Consider the following 22,375-nt stretch of genomic DNA (forward strand, 5'->3'; position numbering starts at 1 on the left):
CCCGCCAGGGTCTCCTCCTGTTGCATGACAGTAACCCCTGGATTGTGCCAAGCTGGCATTGTGCCAACCGCAGCTGCTGCAACCGGTCCCTACCAGCCTCACACGGCCCAGCCTCCTGCGACACTCGCTGGGGAGGCTGGACTCACTGGACACAGCATTCCCCAGAGCACTGCCCCCTCTGGGCTGCCCAGCATGGCCTCACGGGGCAGCTTCAGCACCCAGCCCTCACGACTGGGGCTTGGAAACAGACAGCAGCATCCGGGGCCCTTCCCTCCTGAGCTGGGGCCCGGGTGCTTGGGGGAGCCCACTTGTGCCCCCCTTCTAGGAGCTCTGACATGACACAGAACTGCTGGGCTGAGGGATCATGCGGGTGAGGGGGTATCTGACATTGCCTACGGGCTAGTCCTGAAGTGTCCATCACCCTGGTCTCCCAGCTGCTGGAGTCCCCTATTACCAATTGCCCAGATTCAAATGTGGGGGGTGAGGGGTGCAGAATAAGCCCATACGGGGTCAGACCAATGGTCCATCTAGCCCAGTACCCTGTCTTCTAACAGTGTCCGGTGCCAGGTTCCCCAGAGGGAATGGACAGAACAGGTAATCACCAAGTGATCCATCCCATCGCCCATTCCCAGCTGCTGGCAAACAGAAGCTAGGGACACCCAGAACATAGGGTTGCATTCCTGCCCATCCTGGCTATCCTCCATGAACGTGTCTAGTTCTTTTCTGAGGCCTGTTATAGTTCTGACCTTCACAACATCCCCAGGCAACAGGTTCCACGGGTTGACTATGCATTGTGTGAAGAAATACTTCCTTTTGTTTCTTTTCTTTTTTGAGGTGTGGCGACCACATCTGCCCGCAGTATTCAAGATGTGGGCGGACCACGGATTTATAGAGAGGCAACATGATATTTTCTGTCTTGTTATCTATCCCTTTCTTAATGGTTCCTAACATTCGGCTGCACATTGAGTGGATGTTTTCAGGGAACTATCCACAATCAGTCCAAGATCTCTTTCCTGAGTGGAAACAGCTAATTTAGACCCACTCATTGTATATGTATAGTTGGGATTATGTTTTCCAACGTGCATTACTTTGCATTTATCAACATTAAATTTCATCTGCTATTTTGTTGCCCAGTCACCCAGTTCTGTGAGATCCCTTTGTCACTCTTCGCAATCTACTTTGAACTTAACTATCTTGAGTAATTTTGTATTGTCTGCAGATTTTGCCACCTTACTGTTCACCCCTTTTTCAAGATCATTTATGAATATTTTGAACAGCACTGGTCCCACTACAGACCCCTGGGGGAAACCACTATTTACCTCTCTCCATTCTGAAAACTGACCAGACTGGAGAGAGGTAAATAGTTTCCTATCTTTCCTACCCTTTGTTTCCTATCTTTCAACTAAAAGAAAAGGAGGACTTGTGGCACCTTAGAGACTAACCAATTTATTTGAGCATGAGCTTTCGTGAGCTACAGCTCACTTCATCGGATGCATCGGATGAAGTGAGCTGTAGCTCACGAAAGCTTATGCTCAAATAAATTGGTTAGTCTCTAAGGTGCCACAAGTCCAGACTAACACAGCTGCTACTCTGAAACCTATCTTTCAGCTAGTTACTGATCCATGAAAGAACCTTCCCTCTTATCCCATGACTGTTTACTTTGCTTAAGAGCCTTTGATGCGGGACCTTGTCAAAGGCTTTCTGAAAGTCTAAGTACACTATATCCACTGGATCCCCCTTGTCCACATGCTAATTGATCCCCTCGAAGAATTCTAGCAGTGCTGAGGCAGGATTTCCCTTTACAAAAACTATGCTGACTCTGCCCCAACAAATCATGTTCATCTATGTGTCTGATAATTCTGTTTGGTACGACAGTTTCAGCCAGTTTGCGCAGGACTGAAGTCAGGCTTACCGGCCTGTAATTGCCGGGATCGCCTCTTGAGCCTTTAAAAAAAATTGGCACCACATTAGCTCTCCTCCAGTCATCTTGTACCGATGCTGATTTAAATGATGGGTTACATACCACAGTTATCAGAGTAGCAGCCATGTTAGTCTGTATTCGCAAAAAGAAAAGGAGGACTGTGGCACCTTAGAGACTAACCAATTTATTTGAGCATAAGCTTTCGTGAGCTATAGCTCACTTCATCGGTGAACTGTAGCTCACGAAAGCTTATGATCAAATAAATTGGTTAGTCTCTAAGGTGCCACAAGTCCTCCTTTTCTTTATACCACAGTTAGTAGTTCTGCAATTTCACATTTGAGTTCCTTCAAAACTCTTGGGTGAATCCCATCTAGTCCTGGTGACTTATTACTGTTTAAGGTATCAATTTGTTCCAAACCCTCCTCTACTGACACCTCAAGCTGGGACAGTTCCTAAGATTTGTCACCTAAAAAGAGTGGCTCAGGTGTGGGAATCTCCCTCATATCCTCTGCAGTGAAGACTAATCAAGGAATTCATTGAGTTTCTCCGCAATGGCCTTTTCATCCTTGAGTGCTCCTTCAGCACCTCGATCGTCCAGTGGCCCCACTGGTTGTTTAGCAGGCTTCCTGCTTCGGATGTACTTAAAAATTGTTACTTTTTGAATCTTTGGCTAGTTGCTCTTCAAATTCTTTTTTGGCCTTCCTAATTATACTTTTACACTTCACATGCCAGAGTTTATGCTCTTTTGTATTTTCCTCACTAGGATTTAGCTTCCACTTTTTAAAGGATGCCTTCTTCCCTCTCTCTGCTTCTTTTACTTTGTTGTTTAGCCACAGTGGCAGGCACTGCTTTGATCCTCTTACTATGGTTTTTAATTTGGGGTGTACATTTAATTTGAGCTTCTATTATGGTGTCTTTAAAAAGTTTCCATGCAGCTTACAAGCATTTCACTTTTGGGCAGAGGTGAAAGTAAGCCAGTATGCCCCAGTACGGCGTACCGGCAAGAGCCGGTGCACCGTACTGGGGCAGCCCGGCTTCCCCAGGGGGCAATTTAAAGGGCCTGGGGCTCCCAGCAGTGGCTGGAGCCCCAGGCCCTTTAAATTGCCTCCAGAGCCCTGCTGCTGGAGCCCTGGGGTAGCGGCTGCAGGGCTCCGGCAGCTATTTAAAGGGCTTGAGGCTCCCCTGCTTCTATCACCTGGGCCCTTTAAATAGCCACTGGAGCCCCGCCACCACTACTGCAGGGCTCCGGCGGCTATTTAAAGGACCGAGGCGGTAGAAGCAGGGGAGCCGCGGGCCCTTTAAATAGCCCCCGGAGCCCCGGGCTGCTGCTGCTACCCCGGGGGGGGGACGGGACGTACCTTACAGGGTGGGCTGGGGCTGGCTCTGACCCCCTCAACCCCGCCCCTTCCGGGGGCCAGAGCTGGCCCCAGAGTACCCTCGACTTACTTTCACCCCTGCTTTTGGGGCTGTCCCTTTTAATTTCTGTTTCACTAACCTCCACATTTATGTGCAGTTCCCCTTTCTGAAATTAAATGCGACCGTGGTGGGCTACTGTGGTGTTTTCCCTCCCACAGAGATGTTACATTTTATTGTGTTATGGTCACAATTACCAAGCGGTTCAGTTATATTCACTTCCTGGACCAGATCCTGTGCTCCGCTTAGGACTAAATCAAGAATTGCCTCTCCTCTGGTGGGTTCCAGGACCAGCAGCTCCAAGAAGCAGTCATTTATGGGGTCAAGAACATTTATCTCTGCGTCCCGTCCTGAGGTGACATGTACCCAGTCGATATGAGGGTAGCTGAAATCTCCTGTTAGTATTGAGTTTTTTATTTTTAAGATTTTTACCACATTTGACTCTCTCAGAGCAGAGCCTGCCTGCAGAACACCCCCACACCCCAACTTTCCATGTCCTCCCCGCCCCATGCCGGCACATAGCTCACACTCCCCCCAGCCATGGGGGCATTCAGGTCCCTTCCTCACCCATAGAGGCTCTGTAAACACTGCGCTCAATACACACCTGCCCATCTCACACCCCCCTGCCCGGCAGCGCTCATGCCCCTTGAGTGCATCAGATGAGCTTGCCAGGGGCATGAGGCCATAGGGAATCTGGGCATGGCAGAACCCTAAGAGACCCCCGCAGCTCAGCAGGGGCCAGGAGCCAGCTGAGGGGCTGAAACAGAGCCCCCAGCGCCCGCCAGAGCAGCTAGAGAGGCCTGCTCTTTGCCCAGTCTCTAGTAGGTGGGAGCAGCTCCTCTGATTTCTGCCATGGGCAGCGCCAGGGCAGCACCCCCAGACCCGGCCATGGAGCCAGGCCTGGAGCAAGCACATGAGGGACCCAGACCCAGAGCCAGGAAAACACGTGTCACAACATTGACACCACAGCCCTCAGCGGCACAGTGAGCCAGCTGGCCAGGGGCTCCACCCTGCCCAAGCAGCCGGGCGAGGAGCCAGCGGGGCAGGGGCCTGCTGGGTGGGGCCCTGGGACACATGGGGCCATCGGAGCAGGCTATGCTCTGACAGAGAATGTGCCTCAAGAACAATGCGAGCCAGAGCGACGCCAGTTGTCAAGGGGACTATTTTAGGGCCCCCAAGGGCGGGGGTGGGAGGTGCCCAGCGCCACAACCATGCCTGGGGGAGCCAGGGAACAGAACGTCCCAGTGCCGGGAGCCCACAAGTCAGCACAGCACGGGGATGGAGGGTAGGTGTGGGGGGAGGACCCCTGCTAACCTGGCACTCAGAACAGAGCCCCCCCTGCAGAAAACACCCACACCCCTACTTTCCACGCCCTCCCTGCCCTACGCAGGCACACAGTTCATACTCCCCCCAGCCATGGGGATAGTCAGGTCTCCCCCTCACCACACACATCCAGGCTCTGTTCACACTGCACTCAATACACGCCTGCCCAGCTCGCCCGCCACCCCCTGCCTGGCAGTGCTCATGCCCCCTGAGTGCAGCAGATGAGCCCGGCTCACCCGTCTGGGTGAGGAGTCACGGGACTTCCCGTCACAAAGGGAAATGCGCGTAATCGAAAAGACCAAAAGAAATCACACATCTCCCCTGCTCCGACACACATGGGGATGGGGATTGGCTCCGTGTGCTGAGAACAGGGGATCTGGGTCCCTCACGTGGGCACGGGCAGGGAGGGAGAATCATCCCGTCTCCACCCCGGCGTGGGCACAGGCAGGGAGGGGCCGCTAGTTATTTTTGGGAAGGCCACGTTTCTGCGGGTGCCCAGTTGGGCGGGTGTCGCTGCCCTCATTTGTGAGTGTCCGATGACAATGCGTGAGTAATTTTCTCTCCAGCGGCCCGGTTTGCGCCAAGGACACGGCCCAAATCCCCGTGTTGCAGAGGGTGAGGTCACGCATGCTTAGCCTATTGTTACGGGTCACTGGCTGCTCTCCCTCCAGGAGGCATGGCCCAGCTCTGGGTCTGCGGGGCGGGCAGGGATGGAGACTTGGAAGGAGACCCAGAGCCAGGGAGCGAGAGAAAACAAAGAAGAAAGGGGACTGGTGAGCTCAACAGTGCCTGGCTGGGGGCTGTGAGCCCCGGCACAACCACTGAGCCAGCAGCACAGAGTGGGCCAAATGGGACAAGAGAAGAGAGGCAGAGAGGAGAGGGAAGGGGGGCAGGCTGGGATGGGTGGAAAGAGGGAGGTGCAAGGGGGAGCGCTGAGTGTGCACGAGGGCCTGGGCATGCACCGGAGTGTGCACCAGGGTATGCATGGGGGCCCAGGCATGCACCAGGGAGTGCATGAGGACCCGGGCATGCACCGGGGTGTGCACGAGGGCCTGGGTGTTCACCGGGGTGTGCACGAGGGCCTGGGTGTTCACCAGGGAGTGCACAAGGGCCTGAGTGTTCACCAGGGTGTGCACGAGGGCCTGGGTGTGCATGAGGGCCCAGGCATGCGCTGGGGTGTGCAACAGGGAGTGCATGAGGACCTGGGCATGCACCGGGGTGTGCACGAGGGCCTGGGTGTTCAGCGGCGTGTGCACGAGGGCCTGGGTGTGCATGAGGGCCCAGGCATGCGCTGGGGTGTGCGCTCAGGCCTGGGCGTGCACTGGGAGTGCACGAGGGCCCGGGGTGTGGTCGTGTGTACACTAGGCCTGAGCGCACACACCCGTGCAGCAAGGACTCCCTGTGTGAGGCTGTAGGGAGCTGGGGAGGCTGTGGTCTCACTGGGCTGGAGGCCCGTGGGAGTGGGTTTCACAGGAGGCCCCCCCATCCCCATGCGATGGGGCAGCCTGGCCCGGGTGTCTGGCCCCGGCGGGCTCCTTACTGCGGCAGCGGGTGCAGCGGCTCTGGTCGTACTCCAGCAGCTCCGGCCCGAGGGCGCGCTCCTGCGGGAAGGCTTTCCAGTGCTTCTGCTGCAGCCGGATGCGCGCCGCCTCGTCCTTGGCAAAGGCTCCCAGGTCCTGAGTGTAGCGGCCATACATCTGGCAGAGAGAGCGCGGCGTCAGGGCGGGCGGCAGGCCAGACGGCGGGATAATCCGCCCTGTAGGCCCCCACCCGCACCAGGGCTCGGTGACCCTGGAGAGGAGCCTGCGGGAGAAGACGGGGGGGGTTGCCTCTGGCTCCCCCCCCCCCGGCACAGGCAGAGCTGGGGGAGCTGGCAGCTTGGGGGGGGAGAAGCCCATGGCTTAGCCCTTCCCCGAACGTCCCAGCCCAACCCCATTGCAGCCGCTCACACCAGCACCCCACACGCTGGGGTCTAAGGGCCGGCACACCTGCCCCCTACTCTCCACCTCCCTGACTGCCCTGCTTCCCAGCCCCGGGCCCCATTTACCTCTCAACCCCCCCCACCGGGTTTCCTTCTCCTCCCCCTGCATGGTGCCTTTACCCCGCACAGCACTGAGGTCACAGCAGCGCTATGGAGGCAGGGCATGTGCTGAACAGCCCTGGGCCCATGTAGTGACGGGCCACGCCGCTGGCAAGCAGGGCACAGGCCAGCCCAGTGGGCAATGGCCCTCTACAGTGTCCCAGCCTGCCCGGGCAGGCCTAGCCCAGATCCAGATCTAGGCGACCCCGTGCAGAGGTAGGGCTTCCTGGCTCCAGCCCTTTCCCAGCCGCACGAGGCAGGGGGCCGAGGGACGAGACAGCTGCAAGGGAGGGGGAGCGACAGGACAGCAAGGCCGGGCGTCCGTATGGGGCCCTTCAGGTTCCCAGCACTGCATGGACACAGCTACCCTCCCCCGTGGATGGGGAAACCAAGGCTGGGGAGCAACTGGCTCGGGATCAAACTCTGTGCGGGAGCTGGGAGTCTCGAACCCAGGAGTACCAACCCCCAACCACGTGCTCCTCCCATTGGGAAACGCTGCCAGGAAAGCAGGGCAAGAAGCAACAGGAGCAAACAGCTCTGCGTTGGCTGGATCCAGTCCTGGGGCCAGCCTCCAGGTCTCAGCCCCCCCTTTCCCACAGCAGAGAGGGGAATCCACAGGCAGACAGAGGCAGGGGTAGGCGCTGGGCTCCCAGCCTGGCCAGAACAATGCCAGGCAGATAAGGAAGCTTCACAATCAATAGCAATTGTTCCCCCAGTGCAATGCGTCTCCCAGCACCAGTGCCCAGCTGGGGTGGGCTGGCATCAGCACACAGCACCGCCCACCCAGTGACCCGCCCGTGGCAGCCTGACATCAGTGGCGGGCGTGTTCCCCACCCTGCCAGCTCCAGATCAGGGGGACGGCGGATTCCAAACAAGGGGGACAATCCCAGGGCTCATACCCCCCCACCCCCGGTTACCCAGAATGCAGCAGGGGCAGCTCACAAGAGGCCTCCCCACCACCAAGGGGATGGGCAGCCACTGGGTGCCAGCGATGGGCCAACCAGGCTGTTCTCAGCCTGCTCCACCGAGCTGGGCAAAGCCTTTCAGAGTGGGCTTCCAGACAATTCCCTGCCCCTAGGCCCCACCCTGCTGGGCCGCAGGCCAGGTGCAGGCCCAGTGAGGGGGCTCTGCAACACCCTAGACTCTGAATGTGCCCACTGGGAGCGGGGCCCGGCAGCTTGCTCCTTTCAGTCCCAGCGTTGGTGAGCTCTCAAGCTGCCAAGGCTCTTCAAGGGAGAGGCTCATTACAGCTTTTCGCTTCTCTTAGATAGGGGATGCCAGCTCCCCCAGTCAGGGAGTCCCTGCAGGGGCAGACCAGGGCAGCAGATGTAGAGCAGGGTGGGTCCCCTGGGCTCTGGGGGGCACAGAGCAGCAGGGGGGCAGATGCAGAGTGGAGGGACCCCTTAGGGTCTGGGGGAAGCTGCAGAGTGATAGGAGGGGAAGATGTAGAATGGGTGGGGGATTCCCCATGGCTTATGGGGGCAGGCACAGAGCAGGAGGCGGGGGGGGGGAGGGTCCCTGCAGAGCAACAGACTTGCATCGTCCAGTGGAGCTGATCCCGCTACCTGTGCCTGAACCGGTGGGTGAGCAGGGGCGCTGGGACGTAACCCGGTGCTGGCCCTGCTCAGGGGACGGTGACTGAGGACCACACCCAGAGATGGAGCCTTTCACCTCGAGGTCATTCTGGGAGCTCAGATGCAGCCCCAGTCAGTTACCGGATAGCCACTGCCAGCTACCAGCTGCCTAGAAGCCTGGGTGAAGTGACCACATGGATCCAGCCAGGGCAGTGAACCAGCTATCGCAGCCTTCTGGCTACAGCCAGGGCTGACGGTGCAAGACAGTGGGTGAAGGACTAACCTGCCCCGACCAGCAGGTCATTCGAAGCCTGACAGCTGGGGGGTCTGAACCTTCGCCCTATCAAGTGTCCTTGCAGGGAAGTACTAGCTAATGAACGGCCAATCCTCCACTTCAAGCCCGCCAGGGTCTGGGCCTCACTGATCTGGTGGCAGGGAGTTCCACAGGCTCATCGTGTCTTAGGGACAAAACCCATTTCCTTTTATCGTTCTGAAATACAAGAGCTGGGTCCCAGGCCAAGGAGCTGACAATGGGAATTGTCCCTCTCCCTCCCTGAGATTCGCAGAGGGCTGAGGTCAGGAGCATTGTTCACAGATACCCTGAGGGTGGAGAGGGCCAAGCCGCGTCTCAGGGGAAACTCCCCAACACACAGTGGGACAGACACGGGGGAATTACCCTAGTAAGCAGGGGCAGCTCACAAGAGGCCTCCCCACCCCCAAGTAGATGGGCAGCCACTGGGTGCCAGTGATGGGCCAACCAGGCTGTTCTGCACTTGAGACTTTAAAAGTGAGGCTGGCTGTAGCTGCGGAGACAGGAGCCCGGGGTCTGAGGCTGGCACGGCCCCTGCTGCGAGCTCCCTGTGCCCTCTCTCCAGCAGGAGGGGTGCGCAGGCGGGCATTGATCCTGTACTGTAAGGGCACTGCCAAGGACTTCCTCCCCCGTGGCAGGGCCGGAATACAGAGTGCCAGGAACAATGGGAGGCTTTAGCGAGAGACGGCCCCTCATGGGAAGAAAAGCCGAGGGGCCTGACAGTTCTGGCACCAAGAGCACTGGAGCCTCAGCACAGGAGCTCCGTGAGGGCCATGCCGATTCCCCCGCAGTCCCAGGGCCAGGCTGGACGGGCCTGCCTGAGTCGGCGCAACCCGGGGCCTTGTCCGACCCAGCCCCAGCAGCCCCGGACACAGCTCAGCCCATGCGGGCCGCAGGGCTCGGCTGTGCTGTCCCTGCAAGCTAAGGGGTGATGGGGCCCCAGGAGGCAGAGGTCTCGGGGTCCCCTGCAGAAGGCAGGCTAGACTTGCCCCAGCCTGCTCCTTGCTGGCCCATGCAGACTCCAGGCCAGAGCCGGGCTCTGCTTAGCGTCTCCCAAATCAGCACTGAAGGCGGGGGCCTAGTGGTCTGGGCAGGGCAGGTGCGGCAGCCCGAGGATGCACCAGGACACCCAGGTTCCTCTCAGACCCCCTTTGAAAAGCACCAGATCCTTTGCAGCCCCCTTGGAGAGACAGAAGTGATGCACTGGGGGAGGAGGGGGCCTGCACTGGGGATGAACCCGGCTCCAGGGCGGGAGTCCAATCTCAGCCCTCTTGCCCAGAGACATACGCTCCGAGCTGGCCCGGTGAGCAGGGAAAGGGGTGGGGAGAGGGGAGACCCAGAGACACTTTGGACAGGACGGCAGCTTAAAGCCCCCCTCAATCCACCCCCTCCCCCGCTGCTTTCCCCACATCCCTTGTCTGCTTCCAGAGAGGGCACTGCTGGGGGGCGGGGGGGGTGCAGAGACACAGAGACAGCAAATGTCTGGGCTGCCCTCAGAGTGCTGGGGGGGGGGGGGGGAGAAATGGGGCCAGACCCAAAGGGATTCCCGATGTGCTCCCTCAGGAGTTAACCTGGGGGGCACCCGGGACTGGCCTGACTTGGCAGAGTCCTGCCCTCCCCCCCACCCCCACGCCACCAGGGCAGCTGAGGGAAACATCTGGTTTGAATGGAACTGGGTCCGCCCCCAGTCTCAGTGCTGCCCCTCGCCCCGCAGGGGAGTGCAGGCTGCCCCCAGCGCAGGCTGGCATGTGGGGAGAGGCGAGGAGGGGCACGGGGAGCAGAGGCCCACGCTGCATGGGAGGCAGGCAGGGAGCATGCACTGTTGCCAGAGAGCCACAAGGGGGTGCCAGGGAGAAATGGAAGAGTTGGGCCCTGTGGATAGGAAATAGGCATGGCACCGAGGGATAGAAATCCGCAGAGCGCAGGGGGTGGGGAGAGCAGGATGAACCGGGCCAGTCCCTGGGGCTCTAGGGCCTGAGCATGGGATCAGCCCCATAGCTCAGCAGGTCTGGCGAGGGGCCCTGCAGGCCGGGTTCCCGTGACGCACGTGAAGTGTCTTTCCCCATAGCGTGCACTAACCCCAGAGTTCGCCCTGCAAGGGCGGGGACGGATGGTAAAGGGGGTCAGGCACTGACCCAGGAGGGCTGGGTTCAATTCCCTGCTCCGCCACAGATGCCCCGTAACCTTGGGCAACTCACTCAGCTCCCCATCTGCCCCATGGGGATAACAGCTGGCCTGGGCGGGAATCTCTGTCCACCTAGGCCTGGCTGTCCCCAAGGAGGCTGCTGGCAGCAATACTGGGTGGGATGAGGCTACTTCCCCACCAAGACCTTGGCCTGGGACCTAGCACTCATGTCACAATCGAGGAAATGTCTTTGTCCCTAACCCAAGGTGAGTCTGTGGAACTCCCTGCCACCAGATTCAAGCCTAGTGAGCTTGAAGTGAAGGACTGGCCATTCCAGTGGGTGACGTGTGCATTGGCACCAGTGAGGATAAACACATTAAACATTTCACGCCCCCATTAGGGAGATGGGGGCTATCGAAGTACTTTTGATAGAGGCTGTTACAGCTTCCTGCTGCTCGGCCTGCATCCCCTCAGATCAGTCTAAACAACCCCTCCCTCCTGCCGCTAGCCCGTGTGACCTCCCCCAGGTAAATGCAGGTCCTCTCAGTCCCTCCTGGTACATCACTCCCAACTCCCCCAGCTCAGCTTGATGCCAGTCTCTGAACTCCTCCCCGACAAGCACTATTTCGTTCGGGTGCCAGCTGGTGGCTCAGGCAGGAAACGCCAGCGATCGGGGCAGCTGCACTCCGGTGTGGAGAAATCGGCATAGGAACCAAGAGGAGCCTGCAAAGCTGTCCCTGATCACCACAATGACAGGCAAGGCGGGGCGCACCCGCCGCCAGAACTTGACCTTTCCTGAGCAGCGGCAATGCGGCATTCACGGAGCTTCACTGGGGGACGTTACGAGCGGGTTTGTCCTTGTTTAAAGGGGAAGTAAAATGAGAAACGCCTATGGGGAGAAGAACCACACTTGCTGGGTATCCTGCCCCCGCCAGGCGCTTTACGAGCCCTGACAAACACATGCCCAGCAGAGCCACACGACAGCATCGCCAACGGCTCATCACTTGGTCGAATCAAAGCCAGCTTCCTCTGGGGGAGAGCCGGACCCCTGCTAAACTCCAGCCACTTCAGCTGCCGAACTGATCAAGGGGAAAACAAAGTCACTGCAGGATCTGAGTGGAAGACAGCCCCCACCTGAGCCCCCTTCCGCTGGCTGAGCCGATTCTGTTCAGACTTCCCTTCCCGCCAGTGGCCAGCCCTTGGAGCACCAGCAAGTGCCACGGCAGGGGCTTAGAATGGAAACCGTTACGCACCCTCAACTCTAGCTGCCCCTCCAATACCTGCTTTCTGGGACTGGGGTGCCTAAGCTGAGCGCCGCATCCGGGTGGGGGTGGGGGGCATGTGCAGTTCATGCTTAATGCAGGCACCAGTGCGGCTGGGAAGGGGACAATGGGCTTGTGGTTCACACAGTGGACTGGGACAGCCGAGCCCGGGGTTCAGTTCCCTGCTGTGACACAGACTCCCTGGTGCATCTTGGGCTAGGCTCTGTGGGCTTCAGTTCTGGGGCTAATCCTTCCTTTCTCCCAGGCTGTCGGTCCACGCTCTGGCCTGTCCCTCTCCCATCACGCACCAAGCTCAGTCAGACAAACAACCTTGTCCTACGGTGGGGCATGCAAAGCTCGGCCCCGAAACTGACTCCCCGGCTTGGCAACTCAAACCTGCTCCCATTCTCTGAGAAGGCAGTCGGGTGCCCAGGCAAGACATGGGTCGGGGGCAGTGGCAGAGCACGCCCCACTGAATACACTGGAACCTCTGCCCAAGATATGCCCAGCTGCCGCCCTCTCACCCCCGTCACTCACTTGCGCACTGACCGACCCAGACACACTCTGGATTGCGCCCTGTTCGGACTTAATTTGTTTTGTTCTTTTCCAAGTAAAAATATTGATACAACTGGGGCTGCAGTGATCCCTGTGTCCGGCCTGCCGGCTCACCCCAAACAGCAGGGTGGGGGCGTGGCTCACAGCACCCCCAGGAGGCACCGATCCTCTCTGAGAAGGGGGTCCCGGGCGAGCCTCGCTCCCCTAAGGACGGCGGATTCTCCTCTGCGGTCTTGGCAGTGTCCAGCCGCAACCCCGCACTCCCTGCTTGCTCTTCCAATGGCCGGGCGCTTTGTTTGGGCTCCCAGGAGGGGTCTGGGCACAGCTCGCTGCCTTCCCCCGGCTTATTTTTCAACAAAGGCCTTTTGAAAACAAACAGCAGTGAGGCTCCAGCCTCCGCAGAGAAACAGCTGAACAATCACAGCTCTGGGAGGGGTAGGGGGGGCTGGGACGTGGGGGCAGCGGGTGGGGGTCTCTTTCCTGGACCTTTCACTTAAATGTCCTGCCTCGGGTGCACTCAGCTCCAGGCCCCAGGTTACCCCCCTTGGGCAGTGCCTGAGCCCATTCAAAGCGCCCCACCCCATGCCCAGTGCAGCCCCGAGACAGCGCAGCGAAAACGCCCCAGATCTTCTGGCCTGGGGATCAGAGGACTGAGGGGGTTGTCAGTCACCCAGCCCCAGAGTGCCCCATCCCAGGGACAGAGGAATTCATCAAGATGCCCTGGCATTGATAGGGGCATGGGGCACCCTGTGTGGCCAGGGAGAGGGCGCTGTGCTGGGCATGCATTTGTATTTTCCTGCTTGCCTGTGACTCCCCTCCCAGAGCTGGGATTTGCATCTCCAGCTGCAGGAAGTTAGGCCTCGGAGATAAACGAGAGGGGAGGGGCTGGGCACCGCTGCTCCATGGCTCTTCCTCCAGTGTGGCAGGCTGGGCAGACTAAGGGAGGGAGCTCTCTGTAGCTGTGTCCCAGGGCAGCGCCAGAGTGAGTCTGGGTTGCAGGGATCCTTCTCGTGCCCAGGTACCCTGGCGCAGCTGCACCCAGGCCTGCTTTTCTGGGCACCCGGGATGGTTACACTGGCACCGATGCCCCACCAGCCTGCACTGGTCCATCGTCATGGGTACCCCTGTGTGCCAGCCGTGTCCGGTCACTAGGGGCTTCACAGCCGCCCAAGGCCCTGCCCCGAGCTCAGCCATGGCACAGAAGGCGGAGCAGCCGCCCCCCACCTTGTCCCTGATGTCACCATGTGAATGGGCAGCAGGGAGACAAGAATCAGGCACCAAGCCTCCCCGGCGCCCTACAGGAAGGAGCCAGCCCTGCGGGCCCCAGCCAGGCTGCGGGAACCAGAGCCGGACACAAGCAGCAGCCTCCTGAATTTGAGGAGGGCTGAGTGATGGTGGTGGGGAGATCTGGGGGTGCTCAGCAGCTCTGCATCAGGCCACTGCCTTACAGGTGCCTGCCACAGGCTCTAGGACCCTGATCTTGACCCAGAGTTGAAGATGTTGGTCCCTCCCTGCTCCCCAGCCTAGATCTCCGGGACCCATAGGGGGCTGTAAAAAGGATCAGTCCCAAGCCCACACAGACTCGGGGGCCGCAGGGCTCAGGCAGGAGTGCCAGGGGTCCCAGAGGGGCTGGGGAACCACGTGAGCATGGCGGGGCTGCCCCCACCCTCCGCACAGGGACACTCGGCTTCTCACAGAAAAGGCCTTTTCTTCTGGACCGCGCTGCATCCCGAGGCGCCAGGAGCATCAGGGACAAAGGGAATGGCAGCAGCAATCTGTGTCACGCTGCTTTTATTACATGGAATCGCCCTGATCTGCTACGACGACGGGAACAAGAGGCGCTTGTGAAACGTAAGCCCCTTCGTCCCGGAGCCGCATCTCTGAGCAAGGGGGCTGGGCGTGAGCCGGGCGCACGCCCTAGCCAAGGGGGTTCCATGCAGCACCTGCAGGAGGGCTGGGGGAGCCTGTCCATGTCCACACCGGGGGGAGGAGGGGTACAGCCTTTGGCCCTCCCCCGGGCGGGCTTCTCTGCCAGGACACCGGGTGGAGATTGTGGCAGCCCATGGGGGCACGTGCGTCTCCCAGAGCCAAACGTCCCTTTGCCCGCTGTAACCTTGAGCCACCCCCTGCGACGGGTTGCACAACACCCACAAGGCCAGGTTGGGGCAAAGGGGAGAACAGCTTATCCATTGAGATAAGGAAGGTGGATAAGAGTTCAAGGCTATCGGAGAAATGGAGAAGGATGGAGCTGTCAGCGGTGGCAGAGGGGGACCTGTCCCAGCCGCAAGGAGGGAGACTGGGGCCTGATCAGGCCACTGGGTTATTTTGGGGGTGGGAGATTACAGGAGAGAGGACAGATGGGGGGACAAAGCATACAGACTGTTTTCTGAAGGAGCACTTTAAACCCCAGAGCGATTTGAAGGGCACAACGGGGGTGGGGCTGGACCAGGACGGCTGATCCGCTGGGCAAGCACAGGGCACGGAGCGCTGGGAGAAGGCCCCTCTCGGGAGCCATGGACTAGCTGGGAAGAGAGGGTGCAGATGAGAGAGGGGTGGGGGGTACTGATCAGCTGACACCCTCCTGCTGCCTGCTGGGGGCAAGTGGGAGCGGGACTGGGATGCAGCTGGGGGGGCGATTCCCACCGCTCCCTTGTTCAAACCAGCCGGGCCCGGCTGGAGCTGAACTTCCCTGCGCTGCAAAGGAGCCGGTTCAAATCACCAGCCCGGGTGTGAAATTTCTCAGAGGAGGAAACAGAGAGTCCGTGTCATGCTCTCGGCCGGCCCTGTGCCCACAGGCGCTTCCCCCAGCCTGGCACAAGGCAGCTGCAGTGCCCCTCCGCTGACCACTGTGCCCTGCCCTGAGCCCAGAATGGTGCAGGCCGCTCCCACAAAGGCAGAGAGCACACGTGGTGGCCCGGTTACCCTGGCTTTCAGAGATGGAGCCGGCTGAGCCAGAAAGGGGACACATTGTCCCCTAGTCAGCAGGGAAGCCTGGGGGAAATGTACCATTTCACCCATGCTCACAAGAGGAGGCACCGTGTGGCTCACGACTGCTGGCATCAGCAGAGACAGGGTGGGCACCACCTGTCTCCAGAGCACCCCGCCCGCTCCATCAGCTGGGCCCAACGTGCCGCATGAGGAGGGGATTACAACAGCCCCTGGGCTCCCGGGTGTACGGCGAGGAGGGAGGCGGAAGCGTCTGTGCAGCACAGGGGCCAAAGTGCTGGGGGCCACGTGAGCACTTGGACTGGTCGGTGCCACTACGTCTCAGGGGGGTTCACACCCCACACGCCCCCGGGTCCTCCCACCGTGTGGATTCTCCCACAAGGCAGAGGGCAGCTTGGCTGCGGCTGCACAGACGCCGACCCCATCCCCCGCACAGCAGAGGGGATCTACACCCCCCTTCCCCATCTCTAGTTTCACAAGTGCAGCCCCACCTCGCCCCACAATGGGTGGGGAGCCCTAGGGAGCTGCCCAGGGATGGAGGGGCTTGCGACAAGGTGAGCTGGGGGGCGGGGAAGGGCTATTCCAGAGAGCGCCTCCACTGATTGGGGGGAGGAATAGCTCAGTGGTTTGAGCATTGGCCTGCTAAACCCAGGGTTGTGAGTTCAATCCTTGAGCGGGTTGAGGGGGCCATTTAGGCAAAAAAAATAATAATAAAAAAAAAAAAATTGGGGATAGCTCCTGAGCAGGGGTTGGACTAGATGACCTCCTGCCTCCTTCCCCCATTACTTGGCCCAGCAGCAAAGTTACGCAGGGCCCCAATGCCTAAGGAACTGGGCCCTGCCCAGCTGTCTGCCGAGGGAAGCCCACTGGTGGCATCATCCACCTGTGAGTTTGTGGTGTGCCCCTTTCTGTGCCCATCTGCAGAGGAGCTGAGCCTGTTACAGGCTCTTTAGCTCACGCCGCTGCAGTCCCTGGTTCAATCCCTGGTGTGTCAGCCAAAACACAGCAGGATGAAGGCAGTCTGCCCTGGCATAGGATCTTAGAGTAGTCAGCTGCACTCCCCAGGGTGTTCGGTACCCGCTGCCCAGCATGCCCATGCTCTGATGGCAGGGGCCTGGGAAGAGCCCCATTCCCCAGAGCAGCCTGTCCCACCTGCAGATATGCCAGGAGGCTATTTAGCCCCTGAAAAACAATGGCTGTCCTGCCCTCATGGCTCCCACCCCACCTGCCTCGCCCCAAGGCTGGGCTATAGTGCCCTGGGAACTGCACCAGCCTGTGTGCATGTCCCGGCAGCTGACCTCTTCCTAGCAGGGCATCGCCGGGAGAGACCCCGGGGCAGATGAACGAGGCCATGTCCCCCGAATGATGAGCACGGTGGGGATTTGGGGCTTGGCAATGCAGGTGTCCCTTGCAAGATGCCATCCTGCTCCCCATGAGGCAGCTGCAAGGTCTCCAGCTGGTCAACACGAGCCAGAGTAATGACACAGCAAGCTGGGAAGGAGAGTCCGCAGGGAACTGTCAGCCTCCTCACCATGCCACCTCCCCAGCATACAGCAGCGGCTGTAACCCCGGCAGCCTGTGCCAGAGACCAGTACAAAAGATTGGGGATAGGGTGAGTCAGTGTCCAGGGAGAATGGCCAAGGGAGGCCTCTCTCCCCACCACTAAACGGGGAGGGGGCTGCTGGGATCCACACTCGGTGCTGCCCCCAGGGCTGCTCCATCTGCCTCCAGGTGGCAGGTGTCTGAAATCCGAACTGACTGGGCTCCTGACCAGCCACAGCAAACACTGGCAGGGGAGGCTGTCTTCACTGTGTGGCAGCTCGGCAGGGCTCTGGCCAGCAGCAGAAGCACGGGGGCTGCCTGCCTGCGGGCTCATGCAGGCGGCAAGGCGTCGGTTAAGCTCAGGGTGCTTTCGGAGGACTTTCTTCCCAGGCAGGAGGGCTGGAGGCTTGCGTGCTTTTAATCAGAGCTGGGATAGTGCAGGAGCTGGTGGCTCCCGCTCACCCTGGCCTGCGGGCATGTTGAGCCCTGCCCTGCTGCCCGGGCCACAGAGCAACCCAATGCACAGCAAGGGTTATCAAGGTAGCTCACCCTGATTGCCCAGCAGGCTGGAAAGGCCCCTACAGAAGGGTTAGCGCAACACCCTCCCCTCCCCCAGGGGCAAGCTGCAGGGACTTGGGCCTCCCTAGAGGTGGCTGCAGCTTCATTTGAGAAGGGATCGGAGCTGGCAAAACCTCGCACTCCTCTCCTCAGATAACACCTGGCACCCACAACAGCTAGCCCTGCAGAGGGGCTCAGTGCACGACACCAGCACCGAGGGCTTCAGCCAGTTCCCAGGGCAAGAGCTACCTGGCCTGGCTCAGATGCCCCTGGTTTGCCCCACACGGGACTGGGCCCCCAACCCTGGTGCCTGCTCCTCTCTGAGCCACGATTCCCCCCCACATCACTACCTTCTGTGCCCCTTCCACTTGGCAAAGCCCTCAGTCTTGTGCCCCCACAACCTCCTTCTTCCTTCTCGACATCTCCCAACTGCACCTCAGAGGGGTCCTCTAACCCCTTCCTTCCTGAGGGACCCAGAGACGTCCCTGCAGACATGCAGCCAGCTCTGGGGTGCAGCGTGAAAGTCCAGTTCACGCAGGGCACAGCACAACAGCAGGGACACCGGTGAGCTGCTACTTCGTCCCTTGGGGCTCGAGCCTCCAAGGACCATCCAGGCACATGGAGTTTCAGCATCTCAACAGCTGAGCCTTCCAGAGCCCACCGGGCAGCAGAGAGCATCCTGCCAGTGGTGCCCCCTGCAGGGAATGTGCAGTGCTGCAGGCTTCTCCCAGCTGAGAAAGGGCTGCACGGGCATTAGAGCAAGGAGGGGAAAGTCCCCTCTCTACACAGCTCTGGAGAGATGCCACAGGGGATGCTGCACCCAGCTTGGGGGGACCCCGGCCTGGGGGAACACAGAGCCCCTGCCATGTGGGGGAAGGGGTAATGGGAGACAGGCCAGGCTAAGCGTGCGGGAGGGGTGAGGGGAGCCCCTGAATAGAGGGGGATAGGAGGGTGGCACACAGATGTTGTGGGGACGGAAACGGAGGGATGCAAGGAGCTCCTGGTGTGCCCCATGAGCTCAGCCTAATCAGGCTACGGTGTGTGAGGCCCTCAAGCAAAGCTAGATTCACAACTGCAGCACGTTGGGTTTACGGGAAGATGAGCTCACAGGGCACAAGACGAAGCCTGCAGGGTAAATTATCAGCTCCCCGAGCCCCGAGCCACCGAGAGCCAGCCCAATCCCACCCCTGGATGGAACAAGTCCAGGGACACAGAGGACACATCTGCCCTGGGAGCTGGAGGAGGAAAGGGTTGATGTGGGGGCACGTGGTACCCATGGGGAGATGGCAACACCATGCTGGGGTCTGGAGGGGTGGGACAGAGGAGGGAATTGCCATGAGGGAAGCAAGGGGCATGGCTGAGCATTGCAAGAGAAGTGAGGACAGGGAAATGCTACAGGAGTCGGGGAAGCTCAAGGTGAGGGATGTTCCATTCCCAGGTTTCAGGGAAGGCAGAGGGAGGAGGGAAGAGAGGGACTGGACCTGGGATGGAGGCTGGATCCCTTCGCACTTTGGTCTCCCAGACGTTCAGCTTCAAGGAGCTGAGAAAAGCTGCTTGTTTACTTGGTGAGTAGAGGCAGGAGTCATTCCAGGAATCAGGAGATATGAAGACATCTAGGGTGCAGGGCTAGCACCATAAACATGGGAGCTAAGGTTAAAGGCAGAGGCGCAAGGAGGGAGCTGAGTGGAACTTGCTGGAGAAGGGGTCTGGATGCAGAGGAGAGGCACCCCCAGAGACAGGGGCGGTAGGAACAGGAAGGTGGCAGCAGGAAGCCAGGGACCCACCGCTACGCAAGCTCGGAGGGAGAGATTACAGGAGCTAAATAATCCTCGCTGGGCTGCACACGCTACTGGGGGTGGGGGAGAAAGGGAACAGGCTGCAGGTATTAGCGGTGTTAAGGGGGGATTGTAGAGGGGACAAAACGGATCAAATGACAATTTAGGCTGAAGATCAGTGGGAAACTCCCTGTCAGGGGGATGAATCCGGCCAGGGATTGCCCACAGGGCAGGACTGGCAGCCCCGTCGCTCCCCAACAGGGGGTGGACGTGGCCAGAGAATGGTCCCCCAAGGATGAAGGGGAAACCCCATGACTTGTGACATTTAACATTGTTACAGCCCTGGGGAATAGACTGCAGGGAGCAGTCCTGCCCTGGCCCTGGGGAGGGGAAAGTGGGAGAGGGGACCTAGTGTGGGTATGTGTACCTCGAGTTTCTAGGAAGGAGTGTCTGGAGGAGCACAGAGAGCCCCCAGTTTGGCCCCCAGGTCAGGGCCAGCAAATGACATGCCAACTTCCCACACTAGCTAAGGTCTGGCTGGCGTGAAAGTGCATGGTGGGACTCTCCTAGAGGCACCAAGCCCCCTCTGCCCCTCGCAGGCCCCCGAAGTTCACACACACACACACACACACACACACACACACACGGAGAAAGTCGAGCCACTAGACGAAGTTATTCTGCTAACAGGACTTGGTGCCAGAGGCAGCGAGTGGGGAGACGAGGTCCTGGGCACTGGCAGAGCAAAGGTGGCGCGACCGGCACCTGAGAAAGGGGCAGCCTGGTGCCAAGCGCAGGCATCGAAGGGCCTGAGCCCCTGCGGGTAAGAGGAAAGCAGCTGAAACTTTACGGAGGCAGAGCTGGCATCGACCGACCGACCGACCGACTGGCTGCCTACCCCCCGCCCCACTATTCCAGTGCAGGGCTGGCCCCGGGGGCGGAAGGGGGGGGGTCGATGCCAGCACAACAATTCACTGAGGCAGCCACCAGAGTACACAGCAGCCACATGCCAATGGTGCGTGCCCACCCCCCACGCATCTTTTCCTAGAGGTGCCCAACACACGCCCAGCCCCGGAGCCTCCTCCTGGGGGTGCCCGCAGCCCTGGCACCTCCCCGTTCCCAGTGTACCATGTGTTGGGGGGGGGCTTGTCCCCAGAGCGCACCCACGCTCGGGGCCCCCTTCTGAGGGGTGCCCGCAGCCCTGGCACCCACCCATGCCCAGTGCCCCGGCACCCACTCATCCCCAGGGCGCTCTCCTGGGGGGCCCCCACGCCCGGCCACAGCCCATTAGCCGCCAGCGCTAGGGTGCCCACCCTGGCATCTCCGCAGCGCCGCGCCCCTGCAGAGCCCCGGCCCCCGGCCCGGGCAGGGCTGGCAGGGGGAGCCGCAGACGGCTACACTCACCAGGGTCTGCTCATAATGCAGCGCCCGCGCCTCCATCCCGTCCGCGGCCATCGCGCCTCCCGCCCCGTCCTCTGCCCCAGCAGCGCCCCGGCCGCGCTCCGCTGCCCGGGCTGCAGGCGGCGGCTCCTGCCCGAGCCCCAGCCCTCGCCCCGCCCTGGGGCGGGCCCGGGGCGCTCGCTCCACCTCCGGCGGGGAAGGGGCTGGAGCCGACCGGGGGAGCCGTGGCCGCCGGGCCCCTCACCCCGGCAGCCCCCTGCCTAGTGCCCGCGGGAGCGAGTCCCCCCCAGGGCCAGGGCTGAGCGGGGCGGGCCGGCCAGCACGGACCCAAGCAGCCCGGCCTGGGACTGGCACAGCCTGCCTGGGGCAGAGCCACTCGCTGGTGACTGCTGCGGCTGCTGGGCGCAGGAGAAGGGGCTGTGGGACCCTTTCCCCGGCCGTCTGCCCCCTAGGGATGGCACTGCCCGGCCCCGCCCATTGGGGTCACCGCAGCATCCGTGCCCTGGCGTGTCCCATGGGCCTGGCTCCATCCCAGCTGCTGAATCCTATTTCCCACCTAGCCACCCCTGGGTGCTGGGGACAGAGAATGGGATGGGAGCAGGGCGCTGGTACAGGGAGAGATCAGGGCCAGGAGACCTGCTCTCTCTTCCACGCTACGTAGAGTCCCCCCAGGGACTCCTGGGCTCAAATCCCAGCTTTGCCACTAAATCACTGGGGCAAGTCACTTCATCCTTTGCCTCCCTCGGCCCATAGGCTGGGGCTGCTGAGACTTGCCACTGGGCCCCTTCCTGGTGCCTTCAGTTTGCTCAGTGCTCTGTTGTGGGCTGCCCTGGCTGGGACAGGCTGGAAGGAGCCCAGGGCCATTTCAGAGGGGAGCAGCAAGTCACATGGCAGGCGCAGCGTGCAGGAGGGATAATTCCTGAAAGCGGGGGGGCTGGCGGTTGGGTTGGCAGTAGCCCTTCGCAGAACAAGGAGCTGTGTGTGAGCTGCTCATTAGCGAGCCGTCCCAGGTTAGGGAGCTTTGCTTGCAGGCAACAGAGGGGGCCCACTGGTCCGAGGACAGCGTCCTTTCCCGTGTGCCCTGACAGCCAGATGTGAGGGGGGCTTTCCCCTCAACAACACCCTCCCCCCCCCCCCCCCACAGGCCTTTAGACAGCTAGAAACTGGGTGTTCTGCCAAGGCCAGTGAGTTTGACAAGCCTCCTGTGGCCGGATTTAAAAGGAGGCCCTCAAGGATGGGGCAGCAAAGGGAAACTCATGTGCCAGGCGGGGAAGTCTCTGTAGTGGGGCAGCAAGCCTTTGGCTACTCCAGACGCGCATGGCGAGCTCTTGGTGTTTTCCAGCCCTTGACTCTAATGCTATGCTTTGTTCCTTGCCTTGACTAAACTAAACGTGGGTTCTGAAGGCTGTTGGCACTGTATTGGATAAGCCAGGGGAGAATTGCAGGTACCCAGCCCAGTAGGATCAGCTGGGGAAGCCAGGTCAGTACACAGGGTGCTGCAGGCCTGGAGTCCAGTCTAAGAGCAAGAGAATCATGGGATTCCAGCCCAAAGAGAGGGGGTGCACTCAGAGAGATCAAGGAGGGGTGCAGCTA

The 22,375-nt window shown here is 60.4% G+C and overlaps 1 protein-coding gene across 2 annotated transcripts in view; it reads right to left on the reverse strand.

Moving 5' to 3' along the window:
* CLCN2 (chloride voltage-gated channel 2) overlaps positions 1-20,885 on the reverse strand; it is a 45,604-nt gene extending 24,719 nt beyond the window's left edge. For both annotated transcript variants that reach the window (XM_048865457.2, XM_048865456.2), the window contains exons 1-2: positions 20,786-20,885; positions 6,198-6,354 (exon numbers count right to left, since the gene is read on the reverse strand). In XM_048865457.2, the coding sequence (XP_048721414.2) occupies positions 6,198-6,354; positions 20,786-20,836 (208 nt within the window). In that variant the 5' untranslated portion in view covers positions 20,837-20,885. The remainder of the gene's footprint in view (positions 1-6,197; positions 6,355-20,785) is intronic.
* Between the last annotated feature and the right edge of the window lie 1,490 nt (positions 20,886-22,375).

The sequence above is a fragment of the Caretta caretta genome, chromosome 9 (assembly GCF_965140235.1).
Source record: "Caretta caretta isolate rCarCar2 chromosome 9, rCarCar1.hap1, whole genome shotgun sequence".
Classification (NCBI taxonomy): domain Eukaryota; kingdom Metazoa; phylum Chordata; order Testudines; family Cheloniidae; genus Caretta; species Caretta caretta.